General features: G+C 36.5%; 1 protein-coding gene across 11 annotated transcripts; it reads right to left on the bottom strand.

Moving 5' to 3' along the window:
- Positions 1–12525: 12525 nt before the first annotated feature.
- Positions 12526–20659, bottom strand: LOC121981160. 11 transcript variants are annotated; one of them, XM_042533539.1, is made up of 3 exons: positions 19350–20659; positions 13418–13979; positions 12526–13327 (listed from the first exon to the last, which is right to left on the bottom strand). In XM_042533539.1, exon 1 carries the CDS (start codon positions 20403–20405, stop codon positions 19482–19484), a length of 924 nt encoding a protein of 307 aa, XP_042389473.1. In that variant the 5' UTR covers positions 20406–20659; the 3' UTR covers positions 12526–13327; positions 13418–13979; positions 19350–19481. The 11 variants fall into 11 exon arrangements, with proteins under 11 accessions (XP_042389473.1, XP_042389478.1, XP_042389472.1 ...); XM_042533544.1 differs by having other exon boundaries at positions 12528–13979; positions 19350–19455; positions 19614–20659; XM_042533543.1 differs by lacking the exons at positions 12526–13327; positions 13418–13979 and adding an exon at positions 15331–16920 and having other exon boundaries at positions 19350–19455; positions 19614–20659.
- Positions 20660–21847: the final 1188 nt, after the last annotated feature.

Raw genomic sequence — 21847 nt, 5'->3', positions numbered from 1 at the left:
AGCGTGTCTTCAAATTTGTTTATTAATTTAATAAATTATTAAAACTTATTTATTTAATTATCTTTATTTATATTGAACAGATTTAAAAAAAATTAATAAATCGAATACTAAGCCTACTCGAACATTTAGTTAGTTTATTTATAATGCAAGTTAGAATTCTATTTGCCCTCAGTTTTTTTTTAATATTTTTGTAATTACAAAACATGTTAAGGACATCCTCAAAGCTCCCACTGCCGATATAATCATACGGAAAAAGCTCTCTCCCATTTCCATTCGGCATGGAGTATATGGAGTCGTTCCTTTATTATTTTATTTTTTTTATTTTTTATTAAAATGAATTCTTTAATTTAAATATGATATTGGTGGTTTTTTTTAATTAGGAGAGAGACATGCGGTGTGAAGATTTAAAAAATATGAGACCTATCAAAAAATTATTGAAAAGTGTTTTTAATAATAAATAGTTATGTAAAATTTTACTTTTAACAGAGTATAAATATAATAATGAAAGAGCTCGTTAAGGATTCCCATGAATGTGGATCTCTATGATAACTTTTATAGTATTATCGCATTTAAATTTGAGATTTTTAATATTTTAATCACATAATTGTGTTAAATTTAAGAATAAAAAAACATTATCTTACCTTTTAATTGCAATGTGTGATTTATAAATTAGAGTTGACATAGATTTTTAAATTAGATTCGTCCCTTCGGTTATGATTAGTTTGGGTCATTGACCATATTCATCAATGATCATTCGACTCAAAATCTCATTGGTAGGTATAACTGAATTGATCATCATAAAAATTTCAGAGGATATCCAGATTATTATCTAAGTACACACAATTCGATTTTCAAGTATAATATATTTGTAGATTTTTTTTTTAAATAAAGGACGCAATCAAAGAATATTAAATTTTTATCATATGTATTTTCTAATTTATTCTGATGATCGATAAAATCTTTTTATAAAATCGAACTAATGATTTAAAAAAAAATAGTCAATAAAATTATTAAAATTATTAATTTTTTTAATTGATCCTTATAAAAATGGATAAGAATCCTTCTGGATGAAGTCGGCATAAAATAATTTTTTATACAATGATCTGCTTTGATTTTTTATTTATTTATCTTTCTACTAATAATTATGGAGTCAATTATATGGGATGATTGGATCCACGTATAATTTTTATTTTTTTCCCCCAAAATTCAACTGAAAACGTATGAATGACCAGCTATTCCAAGTAAATTCATAACATTGACCATTGGTTATGTCGATCTAAATTTTTTTAATGAGAATAAATTTCCTTCTAATTTATAATTATTTTTAATCAAATTTTAATTAATTGTTCATTCAAAAACATCTAAGTGTATGTCGGTGCAACAGTAGAGCACATAATCCATTATAAAATATTTTTCTCTAGTAAAATGATAAATTTGGAATATTAGATTATTGGGTCGTTATGTTCATTGTGAGCACTAATAAATTGTTTATGAGAAACTTCTGGAGATAATAGACTATTTTTGGAGATGACCAGTCTAGATCCATAAAAATTTTTTACCAACCATCAAGGTTTATACGGCGAATAAGGTGAGGCCCCCAAAGTTAGGGCCGAAGTCAAGAAAGCTAACTAATGTGGCAGTCAAAATCAAATAAGGGTCAACAATCAAGCTTAGCATGGCGGTAGAGCTCGACCGAGCACTTCAATCAATTGGATCTTTTATCCGAGCTACTCTCGAGTCCTCCTAGCTCAATAGGAACCCAAGTCCTCTTGATCCGATCATATCTTCTAGACATACTACTCGACCGGGCTCTTTGTCTGATCGAATGTGGAGTCCTCAAGGTACCTAACTTTTGATAGTCGATCTGACCCGTTCAAGAGCAATGTCCGATCGAATAGCAGATAAGGCTCGTCCAATTCATCGTTGAAGTGTTACAATTAATAGCCCCTCGGCCCAATAACCTGGTATTCCATTTTGGCATTTTATGTAACTCCTGTCAGAAATCAAGGGAATATTTTTTGTGTTGTTCGTACGTTGCAAACTCAGAAATAGTGGGTTCAATTTAGGAAAAACTGTAAAGTGTCAAAATGGTTGATCATATTTTAGTAATGCATTGTTCGTGCAAAGATGAAAAACAACACTATATAAGTGGTCTCCTCCTCAAGGCACAAGTACGTTATGCTCTCAGAATCCACTGTTCATCGTCACTGTCATTCACTCTCTTTTCTACAGCTCCTTGTCTAATTTTAAATTCAGAGTGTCTGCGCCGAAGACCCTTCCCTGGCTCAATCACTGATGTTCTCTTCCTCCTTCGTTCTTCTTTGACACGCAGGTTCACTCGTGGCACCAGGTTCCTCTTACTTAGAGTATTCCCACGGTCAACCTCGAAGCCACCTAGCTAACCCGTCATCTTCCCCGATTTCAGACAGGATCAAATTTGACACCGTCTATGAGAACCTCACTTGATTTTGAAACTTGAAGATGGAAGAAGCTGGAAGGTTTATAACAGTTACCCTATTGCAAGAGGATCTAGATTTACTCCTAGCCGCCAAAGCACAGAAGTTGGCATAGCAAGCAGCTGGTTGTCCTCTGCAAAATGACCAGCACTATCAGTGATAGGCCCACACATTGAGCGAAGGACTAGGGTAGAAGGGTTGATGGGATTCCCCCTGGTCCCTTCTCTGTCGGTCGATTTCACTCAGGCGCTTATACAGCCTATCAGCCCTTCACTCATGCCTCCATCCCTGCTCACGTACCACATGGCATTACTCCCCACACCTTTCGATGATATGGGCCGAGAGGAGAGGTCTTAGAGATCATCTTCAAGGGATGCACCTGCTCGGGGTCCTCATAAGGGAAGGCTCTGATTGCCAGTTGTTGGTGCAGCGGAGTGCCGGTAAGAGGGGGGTGAATTGCTGAAAGCAAAAATTAAACTATACCCTCCTCGTACTTTCAACTCAGTTAGTGCAATAGTTAACAAAATAATAAAACAGTAAAAGAAAGACACAGAAGAATTAACCTGGTTACAACCAAGGAGGTTGTTAATCCAGGGCAGTAGAAGCGCACTAAAAGAAACTCTCCTTTGCTGAAGGCGGAGAAGCATTTTACACTTTCAAAAGCTCAGAACTATTGCTAGGAAACACTACAGATTGAATGCTTGAGTTGTTATTCAATTCCTAGCTCCAGGGGCCTTTATATAGGCCCTGAAAATCTTATCCCGAGAGTCCAAGGTGCCTCCAACAGGGTTCAAGGTTCCTCTAACTCGATCTGCGGATAAAACTTTATCCGCAGCGCAAACGGTCAAACTGGCCTGCTCAAGGCGCCTTCAACAGGCTTGAAGGCGCCTTCAAGGGCGCCTTCAAGCTTATTTAAGGCGCCTTCAAGCTACAGTAACTTCTGCTACAGTAACTTCCTGCTACAGTATTTTCCAGCCTCTTTTGACTCCTTTTCTTCTTCGCTTTGGCTTCCGAAGCTCCGTTCTTTTGGGTGATTGCGGCCAACCGGAATAGGGCTCACCCGAACCCAATTCCCGGCCTTCTCCTCGAGCAGCCTTCCGTCCCGGCTTAACGTCCCTCGAACGCCGCGCACGCTCTTCACGCCCACCGGAGTACTCTTCCGCAGCTCTCTCGTCATTCGGACGCACCGAGCCCGTCGGCTCCCTTCCCATGCCGTCCTTCTCGCTAGCTGCGTCTTCCGCTCGACTTCCTGTGCTCCTAAGCTCCTGCACACTCAGACACAGGGATCAAATACAGCAGGACCTAACTAACTTGGTTGATCACATCAAAACTACCACGGGGTCCAACAATCTTCCCCTTTTTGATGTGCATCAACCCAAGTTTAAGTTACGGTTTAAAATAGACATAAAGAGTAATTTTAAAGAAAATATTACTAAACTAACAAGTTAAGCATAATTTTTACAATTAGTAAAATTGCAACACTTTTTATAAAAAAATAATAATAGAAATTTTAAATTTTTCTAACTCCCCCTAAACTTGTACTTTTCTCTCCCCCTTTGATCACAGCAAAAATGGGGTCTTAAAAATTCTCAAGTAAGATTGAAGTTTTTGAAAATTTTCTAAGTAAAAAAATGAATTTTTTTTTTGTTTTTTAAAAAAATTGCTAAGTTAAAACCAATTTTCCAAAAAAAATTTAAGTAAAAAAAATCCTAAGTAAATGTTCAAATGTTCCCAAAAAAAATTCCTAGGTTAAGTGAATGATCTTTTAGAATATTCCAGAAGAAAATTTCTAACTCAAAAAAAATTAAGTTAGAATATTTTAAAAAATTTCTAAGGAATTTTTGTTTATTTTAACAAATATTTGATAAACTTTCAAAGCATTATTTAATCTTTTTTTTAATGCTTTTTCAGAAAGTTAATTAAACATTTTCTTTCAATATTTTAGCTTCTAGGTTGTGGCGAGACACTAGGCCTTCTTGGTTATTGGAGCAACAACCACTTCCTTAGACAAAGCTTCCATAAAGAATTTCAATGTTTAATTTTCTCACTGTAAGCTTTTAATTTTTTGAAAAATTAATTAAGCACAGATTTTGGAACCCAATAGAGGTTCCTACCTACAGGATTATTCAGATACTTAGGGGGTACATAATTTTTTAGTATTCTTCTAAGTTGACCCTGATGGTTTCTAATGTACCAGTTCAATTTTCCATAAAGTCTTAATTTTGAATTTGGAAATTGATTTAAGCATGCAACAGATTTCAGTTTTTCAATTTCTAATTTTAATTTATCATTTTCTGATTTTACACTATCATACATTTCAAGTGGACATGCTTTTGCTAATTTTATTTTTAATTCTTTATTTTCTTTTTCTACTTCGAATAAGTCTTTAGAAAGCTATTTAATAAATCGAAAAGACTGAGAAGGGGTTAGATTGCGTACCTTACTTACCTAATCTGGTGACGCTCCCCCTTCACTGCTGCTTTCTTCTTCTGATGTTCCTCCCCCTTCATCGATGCTCATCTCTGAGCTTGAGTCTTCTTCCGGTTGATGGTTCGCCAATAGCGCTAACCCCGAGAATTCTTCGATGTCCGACTCAGAGGTTGACGAATCTGACCAAGTAGCCTTCAGATTCTTGTGCTTGGAGGGTTCTGGTTTCTTGTATTTTAGCTTTTCCTTTTCTTTCTCCTTTCTTTTCAACTTTGGGCAGTCCTCCTTGATGTGTCCTTCTTCATTGCAGTTGTAGCAACGAACCGTCCTCTTCTTTCGATGATGCTTCTGCGATTTAAATTTATTAGTGCTGAAAAACTTATTGAAGCGTCTTACCAGTAGTGCCGCTTCGGATTCGTCGACTGAGGCTTCAGAGTCAGAACCGTTTACTTTTGCCTTTAGAGCTATGTTCTGACCGGTCTTCTCTACTCCATTTGGGTCTGAAACTCGAGATTCGTGAAGTTCAAAAGTCGAAAATAACTGTTCTAACATACTTACCTCGAGGTCCTTAGAGATGTAGTATGCATCTACTAAGGAGGCTCACTCTGGAGTTCTCGGGAAGGCATTGAGCGCGTATCGAATGGAATCCCGGTTGGTTACCTCTTCTCCAAGGTTCGTTAGTTGTGTTATCAGCTCTTTGATTCTAGCTTGGAGTTGCGCTACCTTCTCACCTTGGTTCATCCGGAGGTTCGTTAACTGGTTCCGGAGGATGTCGCGCTTCGCTAGCTTCGCTTCGGAAGTACCTTCATGAAACTCCAGGAATTTTTCCCAGAGATCTTTCGCTGAGTCGTAGCTTCCGATCCGATTTACCTTCTGCGGCGGTAGAACGCTGAGTAGGTGGAACTCAGCTTTTCCGTTGGCGACGAAATCTGCTTGCTCCTTTTTCGTCCAGGTATTTTCCTCCTTGTCTTTCGGTACTGCATAGCCATATTTCATTATTAAAAGAATGTCAAATTCGGGTTTAAAAAATACCTCCATTTTTGCGCTTCCATGTGGCGAAGTCTCCGTTGAACTTCGGGGGATGCATGTTCGCTCCGGCCATCGTCTTGATCGTAGTGCTTCAGTTGGCGGTTAGTCCTTCTGAGGCGATCAGGCTCTGATACCACTTGTTGGTGCAGCGGAGTGCCGGCAAGAGGGGGGTGAATTGCTGAAAACAAAAATTAAACTATACCCTCCTCGTACTTTCAACTCAGTTAGTGCAATAGTTAACAAAATAATAAAACAGTAAAAGAAAGACACAGAAGAATTAACCTGGTTACAACCAAGGAGGTTGTTAATCCAGGGCAGTAGAAGCGCACTAAAAGAAACTCTCCTTTGTTGAAGGCGGAGAAGCCTTTTACACTTTCAAAAGCTCAGAACTATTGCTAGGAAACACTACAAATTGAATGCTTGAGTTGTTATTCAATTCCTAGCTCCAGGGACCTTTATATAGGCCCTGGAAATCTTATCCCGAGAGTCCAAGGCACCTCCAACAGGGTTCAAGGCGCCTCCAACTCGATCTACGGATAAAACATTATCCGCAGCGCAAACGGTCAAACTGGCCTGCTCAAGGCGCCTTCAAGCTACAGTAACTTCCTGCTACAACATTTTCCAGCCTCTTTTGACTCATTTTCTTCTTCGCTTTGGCTTCCGAATCTCCGTTCTTTTGGGTGATTGCGGCCAACCGGAATAGGGCTCACCCGAACCCAATTCCCGGCCTTCTCCTCGAGCAGCCTTCCGTCCCGGCTTAACGTCCCTCGAACGCCGCGCACGCTCTTCACGCCCACCGGAGTACTCTTCCACAGCTCTCTCGTCCTTCGGACGCACCGAGCCCGTCGGCTCCCTTCCCGTGCCGTCCTTCTCGCTAGCTGCGTCTTCCGCTCGACTTCCTGTGCTCCTAAGCTCCTGCACACTCAGACACAGGGATCAAACACAGCAGGACTTAACTAACTTGGTTGATCACATCAAAACTACCACGGGGTCCAACACCAGTAACTCCTCTAAGTGAATAAGTATGTCATTCTCCTAGAAAATCTTAGAAGACAAATTGTAGACCCATTTCTGACCCCTTGACAATTGGAAAATATGGAGGCGTAACTGACCAGAAGATCACCTACTCAAATTTGAAAATGCAATACTCATCCTCTATCAATATACGAATGGCGTTAAGTGTCGAGTGCTCTTAACTAGGTTTTCTGGCTCCACTCAAAGATGGTTCAACACTCCCGGAGGACTCCATCTTCAGCTTCAAGAATTTTTGAAAGGCTTTTCTGCACCACTTCACTAGTAGTTATCGATATCACAAAATCACATTAAGTTTATTCTCCCTTAAGCAAGGTACAAGGAGGCGTTGAGGGTATACATCAAGCGGTTCAACCAAGTGGCTATGAACATCCCTTCAGTTATTCCGGAGATTCTGGTGTATGCTTTCTCCCAAGGACTCACAGATAGGGACTTCTTCTAGTCCCTGATCAAGAAGCTTCCTAAGGATTTTGACCATTTGCTAGGAAGGGTGACCAAGTACATCAACGTAGAGGAGGCATAGTTTGCTCGGAGGAAGGAGGTGGTCGCGCCTGCTCCCATATCTACCTCAGAGCAATGAGCCCCTCTCCCTCCTCTACACAAAGGATCAAAATCAAGCCCCCAGTTACATCCTCACATGCGGAGGACACATATGGTCCAGACTCCAGCATATGGAGGTCGTTCAAACCCCGTTTGCCAAGACCCACCAATGGGTCCAACCTTTCTGCACTTACCACTGGATAGGAACCTATAGCACTTAGGAGTGTCATAAGTACAATCAGGGGATGCGCAGAACGATCAACCAAGAGTTCCGGCGGCGATCGCTATCTCTAAACAACTGGCATTATCAACGATCGAACGGACCACCTAGAAGAGGTCCTCGAGACGTCGATCGACCCCAGTAAGTGCCCCAACAACAAGAAAATAGGGCCCCGACCCTTGTCCAAGTCCAGCTTGAGCGTCCCTCGACTCAGCAAGAAGAAAATCACAGTAATGTCGCTCAGGGAGACATATGCATGATAGCGAGCGATCCAATCAATGGAGATTCTAACCGACCCAGAAAGTCACACACGCGTCGATTAGAGATTCATGTGGTTGGGTGCAGCCGAGAGTAGGCACACGGGCCAGAGATCAGTTTTTGCCCCAAGGACTTAGAGGGGGTGGAAATACCCTATGATAATGTCTTGATCATCAAGGTTGTTATAGCTAATTATAATATATACCAAACTTTTATTAATATAGTTATGTTAATGTCATCTTCAAGAAGGCGATCGAGCGGTTGCAAATAGAAAAGTGTCACGCCGCGAGGGTATACCCGTCTATCAAATCGGACCGTACCCTCTAGTGACAATATGAGAAATACTATATCATCGAACTCAGATCAATCAAGATAAATATTGATGCAAAATGAAAATGTGCTAACTTTTTTAAATACCAATGCATGTACATGTAATCATACCAAACCAAACAAGATAAAACCAATACTCAAACATTCAATACTAAAAGAACATCATAAATACAAGCAGCAGAAATATAGACCAAACAACTTAAAATGAAATCTGAACTCGAGTGGGGCTGGCAGTCAGGACCTCTGAGAGATGGACACATCTTCTATATGCGGAAGGTCAAAGAAAATAAAGAGTGATGAGTGTAACAACTCAATGGATATAAAAAAATAGTACATGAACAATATAATGTAAAGAGATCAAAGGATGCAGTCTCAGATAATAATACTTACTACCAAAGTAAAAAATATTGACAAAAATCATATACTAATCAAATCATAACCAACAATGTAATCCTTTGCCGGGTATAGCCAATAAATTGTTAGTATATACAGTACATCCAAAAACTACCTGCATAAACTCAACACATAACAAGCATATAATAAGTACTGACTGCAAGAGAAATGCATTACCATGAATAGTCTCATGGGCAGTCAGGGTAAATAACTAGTCACTATCTGCGAGAGAACGCTCTACCACAGAGGGTCCCATGGACGGACAGGATAAGATAGCTATTTAGCTCCTCTATCACTAACTACGGTAGAACGCTCTATCATGGATGATCCTATGGACAATCAGGGTATGTAACTAGTCACTGTCTGCGGGAGAACACTACCACAGATGGTCACATGGGCAAACAAAGTATATATCAATAGTCACTAACGACTCTCTTAACTACGAATGGGAGACAATGATTGTTAGGACATAACAACGTAATGACAAGCAGAAAATATATAATTGCATCCGATAACACTCTATAGTCACACCTTGGTCTAACTTCACTAATATATAGGCATGGGCCTAAATAACAAGGGTTTAGTAAGATACTTGATATCCTATACTATGGTATGATCATCCTGATGATAAGTACAACTCAAATCATCTACCAGGAGTCTACCAACATCCTACACTATGGTATGATAATATCATACATATATAACAAAATCAAGCACACAGGACAATGAGACTGCATAGATATAAAATGGATCATCTCTAAGGTCAAACAATATAAGTATCAAGCTCAAGAAACAATACGAATAGAGTCAAGGTAAGTAGTAAATGTTGTCTAATCAATAAACGACAATAAATAATTATGCACTAAAATCAAAGAAATTAAAGAGGTCAAAGCAGAAACTACTCATCTCATTATAGATTGTCCTGACCGTCTTCAAATCAAAGATCTATCTTGAGCTCAAATCCTGCAAGTATAGACACAAAGGATATCTAAGGACCTATAATCGATTAATCAACCTATTGACTAATTAATCTACATATAATTAATCAATATATTAATTAATTAATTAGCTCATCAATTTATCAATTAGTCAATCCATTATTTTAATTAACCTTTTAGTTAAATTAATCAAACAGATTATAACTTAGTTAATTATATAATAGCCAATTATCTAACTTATCCATTTAACCAAATCACATTAATTAAAAAAATCTGTTAATTAATCTAGTAATTAATTAAATTTAAACAATAAATCATAACCAAATTAATCTATCAATTAAAACTTACCAACTATAATTAAACCTATATTTAGCCTAATTATTCAATTAAACCTAAGAATTATTCATTCGATAACTATTAGTTAGTATATCAATTAATTAATTAATCACTAATTAAATTAATTCCCTTAACTCAATCAACCACTAATTGATTAATCAAGCAACAAAAAGGAAACAAAATCCTAATTAAAATTGTTATCGTCCGTTTCTTCTCAATCTCCGGTGGTAGACCACGACCAGCGATAGAGATCGGTCTGCAGTTGGTGGCGGGGGTTACACACAGGGGTGCCTTGACGGTCGTCGAATGCAAGGGCAGTACCGACCGTGGATGGCGTCAGCAACAAGGTGCAGACGTCGCCTGCAGGGGCGGCGGCGAAGTCTAGCTGCGATGCAGGGTTGACTGTGGCGGACAGAGGCAGCAGGAAAGAAGACCGACACCGGTAATGAGGGAGAAGAGGAAAGAGCCTCCAGCGTTGGTTGCTTACCTGTACAGAGGGGTTGGGGTTGCTCGCGACGGCTGCACACAGCGGTGATGCTAGTGCGCAAGACAACTAGGGACAAAGCTTGCTGTGGCATGCTACCGGCGGCGACAGCAGTGGCCGACGGTGAGATGGCACGGTCGGTCGCTCGCACCACCGACCAGTGTTGCGGGTGCGCGATGGAAAGAACTAGGGGTGCAAACGAATTGAGCCGGCTCACGAGCTTTTCGAGTCGGCTTGAAAACTATTTGATTCGTATTCAAAATTTTCAAATTCGAGTCGAACTCGAACATGTTCAAACTTTTTTTTAAGCTGAACTCGAGCATAAATTATATTGTTCGATAGATCGTAAGCCACTCGCAAGCTTTAATATTTTTTTAATATAAATTAAATATATATTAAATAAATAAATTTCAAGCCTTTCAAATACCTATTTTCGAGTAATAATTCAAATAGTTTGTGAACATGTTCGAATCTTTCAAGCCCAACTCGAACCCGAACCCTTATTCGAATCGAACACGAACAAAAAATTTTAAATTTTTCGGGCTTCAAATTGAGCTCGAACTCGAATATATCTATTTCAAGCCGAATTTGAGCCTTAGATTTTTTTTTTTTTTTTTTTTTGCATATTTAGCTCGTTTTGGTTCATTTACACCCCTAGGAAGAATGACGAATAGAAAAAAAACAAGAAACCAAAAATTAACTTAGGATTTTATTGCTTTAAACCTAAGTTTATTTCAATCAACTCTCACTTTATATAGGGTATTTTTAAATAGATTTTCTATTATCCCATTTATCCTCGTAAAACATAAAAATACTAAATAAAAAATTTAGAAAAATCATAATAAATCTCTAAAATTTACATATACTCTTTGACATTTATTTCTTTATTTATTATGAATTATTTTATCTGTATTTTTATAAATTTTAATTGTTTGTCTTTCCCTCCTTTATATATATATATATATATATATATATATATATATATATATATATATATATATATATTATGTATTTTTATAAATTTTAGTTGATCGGATAAATCAGGTTGGCTATCTATCTTGAGGAGGAGCCCCTGATAAGGACTTAGCAGTCAGCTTTTATAATGGTGGATGTGCCCTCAGCCTATAACGTGATTTTAGGCTGACCAACACTGAACAAGTTTCAAGCAGTTATCTCGACCTTATGTCAAAAGATTAAATTATAGGTGGACAACTAGGTGGATAAAGTAAGAAGAGATGAATTGTTGGCGCGCAAGTGCTACGTGGAAGTTGTTAAGACCGAAGCTCGCACAACTGTTAAGATCTAGCAAACGAAGATCAACGCAATATATGAAGCGCCCAGATGTTAATTTACGAAGAGAAAGAAGAAGTGCAAATTTGACAAGGCTGACCAGATGCTACAATTCAGATAGTGGCCGACCTGAACCACGAGGTCAAGACAAAACTAATCACGTGTTTAGCGCGCAACAATGATGTATTCGCTTGGACGTCCAAGGAGATTATTGGCATATCTCAGATGTTATGTAACATGTGTTCCATGTCCTCTGTACTCTTGTCTACTATGCAAAGGAAGAGAGATTTCAAAGTTAAGTAGAACAATATCATCTGAGTAGAGGTTGACAAACAGCTCAAGACAGGGCACATTCGAAACGTATAGTTCCTGAGTTGGTTGACCATCATAGAGCTGGTGTCCAAACCAGGGAACAAATGGTGTGTCTGCATGGATTTCTGAGACTTGAACAAAGTGTGCCTAAAATATTATTACCTCTTGCCTCGTATTGACCAAGTGGTAGACTCGACCACTGGTGTTGGCCTTTTTACATGTCACGTGGCACATCAAATTAATTAAGATTGGAAACTCACATAAGCTAAAGATAAATGTTGTAACAATGAGTCCCAAGTTGTATTTTTCCAAGGATGACTAATAAATGTGTGTTAATTCTAGGATTGATTTGAATAAAATTCTTACATCAACAAGTTCTATTAAACACTTCCATTTGACTTACATTACAAGGTAAATTCATCTAATAACATCAAGAATAGAATCGAAGGAAGGTTCTCTCTTATAAACATTATTCTCTTGCATCTCACCCAGCTTACAACAACTAATTCAAATTTAAATGCACCAATGAATCAAATAAATCAATTACTACCTCTTCAATCTACAACCACAGTAATTTCAGATTCAATAATTAAAATAAAAGTACAACATTTAAAGCTTGAAACTAAACTCAATCTTGCATGAACTGAAATGACATTCAACTCTGAATCTCACTCATAAATCAAAGAATTCATTCATATCTCAAACTTGCACCATTGAAGATAATTAATCAACTATCAAAACTTCAATTCACAGCTTCATTCAAGAATGTAACAGAGGTAAACAATGATAAGGGTGAGTGATTCATTCAACATTTAAATTCAATCACTGTCACAACAAATCCAAGCATAGAATAAAGATTTTCTGAATTTAAGACTTAAATTTAAAGGAATTGCAGAAAACATGACTGGAATTGTAAACTAAGTTAGTAGCTAAACATGGTTTGAATTGCAAACCTTTAAAGAAAACAAGTATCAAAATTGAGAAATAAAATCTGAATTGCAAAACTAGGAAATCAGATCATCGGATCTGAGCAAGTTCAAGCATAATTCAAAGACAAAGACAAAGAGAACAAAAGCCTAAAGTATTCCACAACCCTAATCCGGATACAAACCCTCTCCTCTCTACTGTTAAATAGATATGTTCTTGGAAACTTCCCCTTAAACACCCGACTACGATCCCAAGCTTCCAACTATTACCAGAGGTCACTCACAGCTCCAAGAAACCTCCCTCGAAGCTCACACCCAACTGGAAACCTCATCAGCCGAAGAACAGAGCATAAATCCTGTGTATTGCCAAACTAATTCGATTGATCAGATCTACTTAGCTTAGCTACGGAATAGAAATTAGAAAAGGATCATAAACTCCAAGAAACCTCTCTCGAAGCTCTGTTGAATGAGAATAACGTCGATCGGGAACCTCCCTCGATCAGGTATGCGGCGGTGAAGTAGAATCCAAATCGTAGCTGAGAAACCTCCCTCTACCATTCTTTAATCTCGGAGGATGAACGTCGGCAGCTCGAGATCACCATCGGTGAAGAAGCTAAGCTCTTAGATCTGGTTTGTGGAATGGAACCTCGGCATCGCTGAAGAAGGAAGAGGAACAATAGGAAATTGCGAACACGCCGAGCCCAAGGAAGCATTGTAGCTTCTCGCACGATTTAAACCTCTCCCAATCTGATCGGACGGTCCATATTGGTTTGGGGCTTGATCAACGGTCGGATGGATTCAGATCTAAATCAAAACCTCTAGATCTTATCAACAGATGAGATTTGCTCTTCATTAGGTTTGGATGAACCGGATCTTCATCTGATGGCTCAAATCTGTTTGATCTTAGATGAACGGTCCATAATGCTCCACAGCTCGATCGTCTTGTTTAGCCCTAGATTTGACCTCAAATGTGGTCTGATTTGATCAGGTCCATGACCATTTTAATGGCTACAAAATAATAATCAAATATTAGCATCAAATACCATGATAATTGACTAATTTACAATTAAGTCCAAGATCAAATGTAATTTATGAAATGTAATGTCAATGTGAGTTCAAGCTATGAATAGACCATCAAAAATATGCATTATGAATCAAAATAATATAGCAAAATCATGGTTATCAAATCCCCCACACTTAATCTTGGACGTCCCGTGCAAGTAAAGAAAACTAAAAATCATCTCCACAAAAAATTCCCTAGCAATACCTAGAAGATAGTAAAAGAAATTTAACTAAGATCATCTAAAGATCACAAACAATCATGAATACAATTCAAACAATAATTAGTAAGTATAATAGTTTCAATCAAATTAAAAAATTAAACAAGTTGCAATCTCACAAGGTTTTTACTATTCTAACTCTCACACTCAAAATTGCATATAAGTGGAGCTCACTCAATGTCACTCACAACATTTCACTACCATAAGCTTGCTTATTTTCTAATTCTCCACCACTATAAAACATAGCATACATGAATCAAAAGGATTTTATCAACAAGAATTGAAATAGAATCAAGAAGAACAAGTGAAAGTGGATAAAATAGGCAAAAGAAAAGAATTCAATGAAGAAAGTGAGAAGATGAGAATATTGGAGGAATACACTTGATGAGTTGATCGATTTGATGTGAAAAGAGATGAATACCATTTTTTGTTACCAATTCAAAAGATCAAGCTAACCTCTCCTTCAATTTGATGGCAATCCACCATTCTTGATACATTGTCTTCACTCTTGATAGTCCTTTGATTTTGCCACTTTTTTTTTCTTCACTGTTTTTACCCTTTAATTCCATCACTTAGAGACAAAACAATCTCAAATCCCTTATATAGAAGAATTCTCTCCCCCACACTTAATTCTTTGGCCGTCTCGGACAATGAAAGATATCATGCATTCCAATTACTTGATATTCTTCTAGCACTGTTTACCTTTCTGCAGATTTCCTCTATTTCTGTTATTGCAGACTCAAACTCAAACTTGTTCATTGTTCATGTATGCTTTCACTCATAGAAGATTAAGGAAGATTTAATTGGAAGAACAAATGCTACACTTTAGTTTAACAGGCCAATGTAATATTCCAATTCTGCACATTTGATAAACAACCATTATTCATTCGTTCTCACAGATCTTAAGAATTTCTAAACTAGCACAGTTCAACAGGAGTTCAATAAGCTGCAAATCAGAACTTAAGAAAACAATTTCAGTAAAGATTGATGAATTAAATCACCACAAGGTCCAAAGTTTCAGGAATTTGGAAAAACCAATTGAAATCAACAGCTGAAATGCAGCTAATTAAATTCAAGTATTCAGATTCAAAAGAATTCCATTGAAGTGCAGCTAACCAATTCCAAATTCAGCAACTTCTGTATTCTAGAATTCTAGTTCCTGAAATATCAGTTTAAGTTTCAGAAATTTAAAACCCAAAGAACCCCTTCATACTGAATCTAGGAAACTTTTTAAGATGGAATTATATCTACAATTCCTGAGCTACAGTCCAGATTTAGAACTTTAGTTTCTTCATGATCAGAAAATTACATAAATAATTGGGCACTCCACAGATTAGAATTGACACATAACAATTTTTTTTATCATAAACTAACATTCTACTAATTTCTTGCACTGCAGTGCAATTGATAATTCCAGATTCTGCATCTTTGGAAATTCATGCTCTTCATCATGGTACAAGTTCTGAAATTCCATTCTAATTCGTGAATAATTCATGCACGAAACCGCATAAGGGCTTGGCACACAACCTATAACAACTGATACATCACAATTTCATGTTCCACAAAGTTGCAACCATTTCAGCTTACTTCAGTTTGAGTTCCTCTCTGCAGTTCTCTGCAATATCCAGGCTCCCCACAGTAGCTTTTTATATCCTATTCTAATCCAATCTATAGTATCAGACTTAGCAACCATTTCCAAATTAAGCATTACAAGTCAAAGATTCAAATGGAATTTCTTAAATCTTTTGCTTGAGCTTCTTCACTGATCAAAAAGCATTATAAGAACTCAGCAAACACACTTTCAGAATCTACCTTTCAGAAATTCAGCTTCCAATTCTAGAGTATCAGAATTGATAATCCAGGAAATTCCATTAAGGTTATTCAACTTCAGGTTTCCCAAATCAACCAACAATAAGTTCAGCTATGAAAACTTTTTGAATTTGATTTGTATTACATATGGTTCAACAATCTGATTGGTGTGGAAATGGAACTTAACAATTCTGTACCAATCCAGTGACATTTTCAGGAATCACAGAAGTAGGAGATTAAACTCATGAATTTAGATTCATGATTCATTTCAGAAAATCAGCACTCTTGCACTATTGTTTCAAAACTCCACAAAATAACATTTCAAGAATTCATCTATAATTCTCCATCTGTACTTCAACAACAAAATTTCAGAACACCATTTGATCCAACTATAGCTTTTGATATCAGATTCCAGTTTATCATAATTTCAGGAATACCATTCAGCATTTGATTGTTTAGTGTATCAATCCTCTGAGGTAACAACTTAGCTGGAATTCAAAGTAATCTCAGCTTGTATCAGAATTTCAGGATAGTTGCAGAACTCAACATTTCTAATTTGTGAACCAACATCGAAGCATTGCTGTTGCAGATAGCATAGTGTTAACTGAACAAGTATCCAGACATCAGAAATAATTTCTATTATATCTAATTCCAACAACAGCTACGGGAATCCAGTTTCATAAACTCAAAACTAACTGTAGAGCAGAATTGAAATTTTCACATATTCTTGGACTTTAGTCAATCCCATTTCTCCCCTTCTAATTGCATTTATATTTTGATACAGATTCCAAAACTTTTTCCTGAAATCCAGTAACAACTTTCCAAGATGTGTTTCCCTACTTTGCAGTAAGTACCTATTCCTTCGGTCAAACAAAATTTGTTCAGCTATTGACAATGTCATCTTGTTGCATCAGATGTAGGAGTTGCTAAACGTACTAACTACTATAATACAATTTCAGAAATCAGATTCTAGAATATATAAATTCACTAAATTTCGAGCTTAAGTCTTGATGAGCTTCTGTTACTGCAATGGATAAAATTTCAAAATGGAATGATTTGTTGATCAATAATTGTAATAAAATTTGGCACATAATTGCTATATCAATTCTAGTTTTGCCATTCTGCTAACTTGTTTCTTCAGCAACTACACAGCAGCAAGATAAAGTATTATGTTCAGTTGCAACTTTTGAGATAAGATTCCAATCCAATTCTCAAGGAACTCCTTCAGCAAGAATTTTTAGACATCTTTAATTGTTCTTGCATTCTAAAACTCCCAACTGAAAAACACAGAACTAGAATTTTTAGAGTTCTGAAATCTGTTGAAACCCAAGAATCTGAATCCTGAGACTAAATCTATAGAATCTTACCTCTGAAATCTGCATTAATCAAAATATGCAACAATTTACTTACACAGTTCAGTAAAACTAGCTCCACAATAGTGAACTCTTCTCACTGCAATCTGATAAATTTCAGGTTTTGTCATTTGTTGTGCTTCAATTGATTTTTCACTTCCAGATCTATTAAACTTTTGAATCAAAGCTTCACAAAGTTAGCCTTATCCTTTCTCAATTTGGAAGTCACTCATGTACAGTATCCTACTATTTTCAACTGAACAACAACCCACTTGCTTCATTGCTACTGAAGTTATAAAAACTTCAGTCACTTCTCACTGATTTCCTAAAGCTAATGATTTTATACTTAATTCAATTCTTAATTTGTTACCACTAACATTACAACTTAGCCCTGTGCATTCTGTGTTACAACAATTCCAAATCTCTTTCCTCGAATTCCAGCTATAGAAGCACTACTGCATTTTTAGTCCAACCTTGTTACATAATTCCAGACTCAAGTCCCTGAACATTTTAATACTTCAACAATTAAGTAAAAGTGTCATCAAAATTGTTTCCAATAGCAAAATGGCTTCAAATGCTTCCTCAACGAATTAAAAAGTTAGCAATACTAAGTTGATGCATAATTATCAGTTTCTGCTACTGCTCACAGCAGTGTGCAAGTTGGCCCTTCCTTTTATTCCTTATTTTAACTCCACTGGACAGCTCTCAACTTTTGTAATTCTGCACAATTTTTGTCTCTGAAATTCTCATCATTAGACGAATTTAACTTCTAGCTCAGAATAATGTACAATCTTCCCACAATTGTTTCTCATTTAATCCTAGATCTTGGCACAACATTGATACTAAGTATGAATTAAAATTGCTGAACTCTTAACACAACATATCATAGTTCTAACATTTCATTCATTCATTTTTAAAATGGTTAAACTTCCAGATTTAAGCAATTTCTAGATTTTTGCAATGGCTGCACAAGTTTCTGAAAATTTCAGAGTTAACAATTCTGAACTTCTCCCATGCATTACAACTTCAAATTTTAAGGAATTTGAGGAATTTCCTCTTTAACTACATTTATTCAACTGCTTGTCTTCAACTTGATTTCATTTATTGCTCACAGCATATCCCTGAACTTAACTCTCATTCAATTTCAGCTCCAAAGTTTCACTAAACAACTCCATAACAAGTAAGTGTACCAATATTCATGAATCCTTGCAACTTCTTACATATTTCCAGAAATTTATCATGTCATCATCTCTCCCCCACACTTAAAAACCTTGTCCATCTTATCAATCTAACTCATCAAGGATTCAACCAAAACTCTCAATAAAAGAAAAATGACAAGCAAAGGGAATCAAGAATTAGAATGCTAGATGAAAATGTTTCAAGAAAATTGTGGAGAAGGAAATGGAAAATATGTTGGAACAAAATGATAAATATCCTTTATCACCATGCACACAAATGTTATTATGACCTTGAAAAGAAACTAAGCAAGTTCTAGAGTTCAATTGTTATGAGTACATGCCACACAAAAATATAATAGTGTTTAGGCTTAAAGTGGTCCTCTCTAGGTAATTTTTCTTATAATCAAACTCAATCAATCAAATTGGAATCCACCAACAAACTAACCAACATCATGTAAGAAAAGCATCCAATCATGTCACATGACCTAAAATTGATGATCAAATTTAAGAAACTTTTACCATCTTAAAAATATTACTAGAAAATTTCATGGAGAATTTTATTTAAATGGCACGCTATGTATACCAAACAAAATGCAAAGTGTAGAAGTAAAATGCAAATGCAAAAACAAAGTGCAAACGCAAAGTATAAAACTAAAAAAAAATGTATAAAGTAAAAATAAAAGCAAGGAATAAACTCTCCTCAATTCCGGCCGGTTGAAGAAGATTTAGAAGTAGAATCCACACCGGAAGTGGAGTTACCTTGGTTGCAATCAACTTCTTTTTATTCATCACTTGTCCTCGCAAATTCTTTCTGGAGGACGGAGGCGGTTCAATTTAAGCATCCACTCCGGAAGCTTATATTCTCCTACGACATCAATAAAAGGAAACACCTCACATACGCATATAGGATAAGAAAAAAAATAGGAGAATATTAATCTTGGTAAAAAATAATGAATCACATATAATAAAATCAATAAATGGTACCTCTATTAAATTTTCTGAAAAATCACAAAAAATTCTCACCTTGTCATGTTGAAAGGTACCTAGAGTGGTGTTTGTTACCTCCTTTTCTTCAAATAATGATACATGCTCTGGTTCTAGTGAATGCATATCTTCATGTAGTAATTCTTGGGTGCTTGGCTCCGTACCACAAGTCCCTACGCTTACATCCTCTATTCTTGGTGATTCTTGAGGTAATACTCCCAGTAAGTAATCTCCTACACTTAAATCATCTTCAACAATAATATCTGCATCATTTTCAACATCTACAGCAACAATATCAGTAAAATCAAAAATATGTTCAACTACATCATCACAACAATAAAAAGTACTTAAAGAATCTAGTAAAGTAGTAGATGCAATGTCAAGCTTGACAAGAGCTCCACAATCCACCTCCTCACTGGCGCTTTGTGTTTGTAATTGGTTGACGGATGATGTAATTTGATCCAACTGACTCTGTATATTTTGTATCCTTGAGAATTGCTGCTCTTGATACTCACTCATTTGTTGCATAATTTCCTTTAATTTCCATGTTGACTCATTCATTTGAGAATAGTTCTGTTGATAAGGATGTTGCATAAAAGATGTTGAAACCTCTTGAAACCCATATGAATTCTGATAGATTGGATATGACTCAATAAATTGTACTTGTGCACTTTCATATCTGAAACATGAATTATCCACCAAATTAGCATTAAAAGCATTTGAAAATGACTCATACCTATTTTGTTGATCCATGTTTGGGTAAAATTGATGCTCAGACTGAAAATACTGATTCTCCATTCCACCTCCAAAATTATGAAAATATGGATCCATGCTATTGAAATCTCCTGTTCTTACACCACAACACTAAACCCAAAATTAGAAGACTCAAGAGCATGAAGTTTCAAACACATGAAAATATGAACATTTAAAACTTTACAATTCAGAGATTAGCCAATATGAAAATGTTGGTTGCTACTCGAAAAACCTAATGGTTCCACTGTACAAAAATTTGTACAAAGGTCTGAACCTTTTCCTAGCTACCATGTGTTCTTTTAAATTAAACTCGGATCACCTGCGGAACTTAACACGTTTGATCCTAAGTTTAATTTATTTGTTCTTTTAGGTTTAGACTTGGATCTCCTGCGGAACTTAACACGTTCGATCCAAATCACCTAGGTTATTAATTCCATTAAATATTAATTTCTAAAATGGGCTTCCAGGACTGCATGGCGAGGCACATGACCTTCTTGGATATGGGAACAACCACCACCGCTTAGACAAAGCCTTTTAAGGAAAGCTAATATTTAATTTCCTTAAATAACTTTAGGTCAACCAAAAGGAACAATCAAATCACAAGGAAAAGAAAAATAAAAGAACATAACATCAAAAACTAATTCGAAATACTAGAATCGCATGTCTCTTGTATTTGATATTTTTACATGAAGATAAAACTAACATGATGTGGAAAACAATATTAGTTATACCTTACTTAGTAGATAATGACCTCTTGATCTTCTACCGTATTCTTCTTCTAATTTTGGACGTTGTGTGGGCAACAATCTTTCGAGACGAGGACCACCTAGCACCTTCTTCTCCTTCCTTCAAGTTTCGGCCAAGCTCAAAGCTTCCAAAGGATGAAGATCTTTTTCCACCAACCAAGCTCCAAGGGATGCAAACTATAACGACCCACCTTTCTACACTACTACTATTCTCTAAAGGTGGACGCTACTTGACTACTAACTCTACTTAACCGGTATGATTAAAAATCACATAGAAACTCTACCGAAAAATTTCGGCAGAGTCTCCCCTGTACCGGTGACCCCAAACTGGGATACATAACATGTATACTCAGCCACAGGCGGTTGGAACATATAATTTCACAACCACGCAGTATAATAGCACAATAAAAATATGAAACTACTCTAGCAATGGCAAACAACCATATCACTCCAACAATAGGAGGTATCAAACTACAAATGCGGAAATAAACTCAATTTCAATATAACATTAAAAGAGAACTAAAAGAAAAGTCTTGACAATTTTGCCAGCTAATTCTGGATCTCTCCATAGTCCACACATCACACACCGTCACAGCACCTCCTTGTCGCCTTCTTCCTTATACTTTAGCTTTTTCCTTTATCTGCAGTAGGAGGAAAATAGTATCTATAAGCTAAAAGCTTAGTGAGCGCTATCCTACTCACAAAAACTCGATATGCATGTATATAAATAAAAACATGCTAAAACTGAATGCTAACATGTAAAGCTACTCATGC

This window comes from Zingiber officinale, chromosome 5A (genome assembly GCF_018446385.1).
Source record: "Zingiber officinale cultivar Zhangliang chromosome 5A, Zo_v1.1, whole genome shotgun sequence".
Lineage (NCBI taxonomy): Eukaryota > Viridiplantae > Streptophyta > Magnoliopsida > Zingiberales > Zingiberaceae > Zingiber > Zingiber officinale.
The sequence above is the reverse complement of the archived record's forward strand: the minus strand, read 5'-3'. Positions and strand labels throughout refer to the sequence as shown.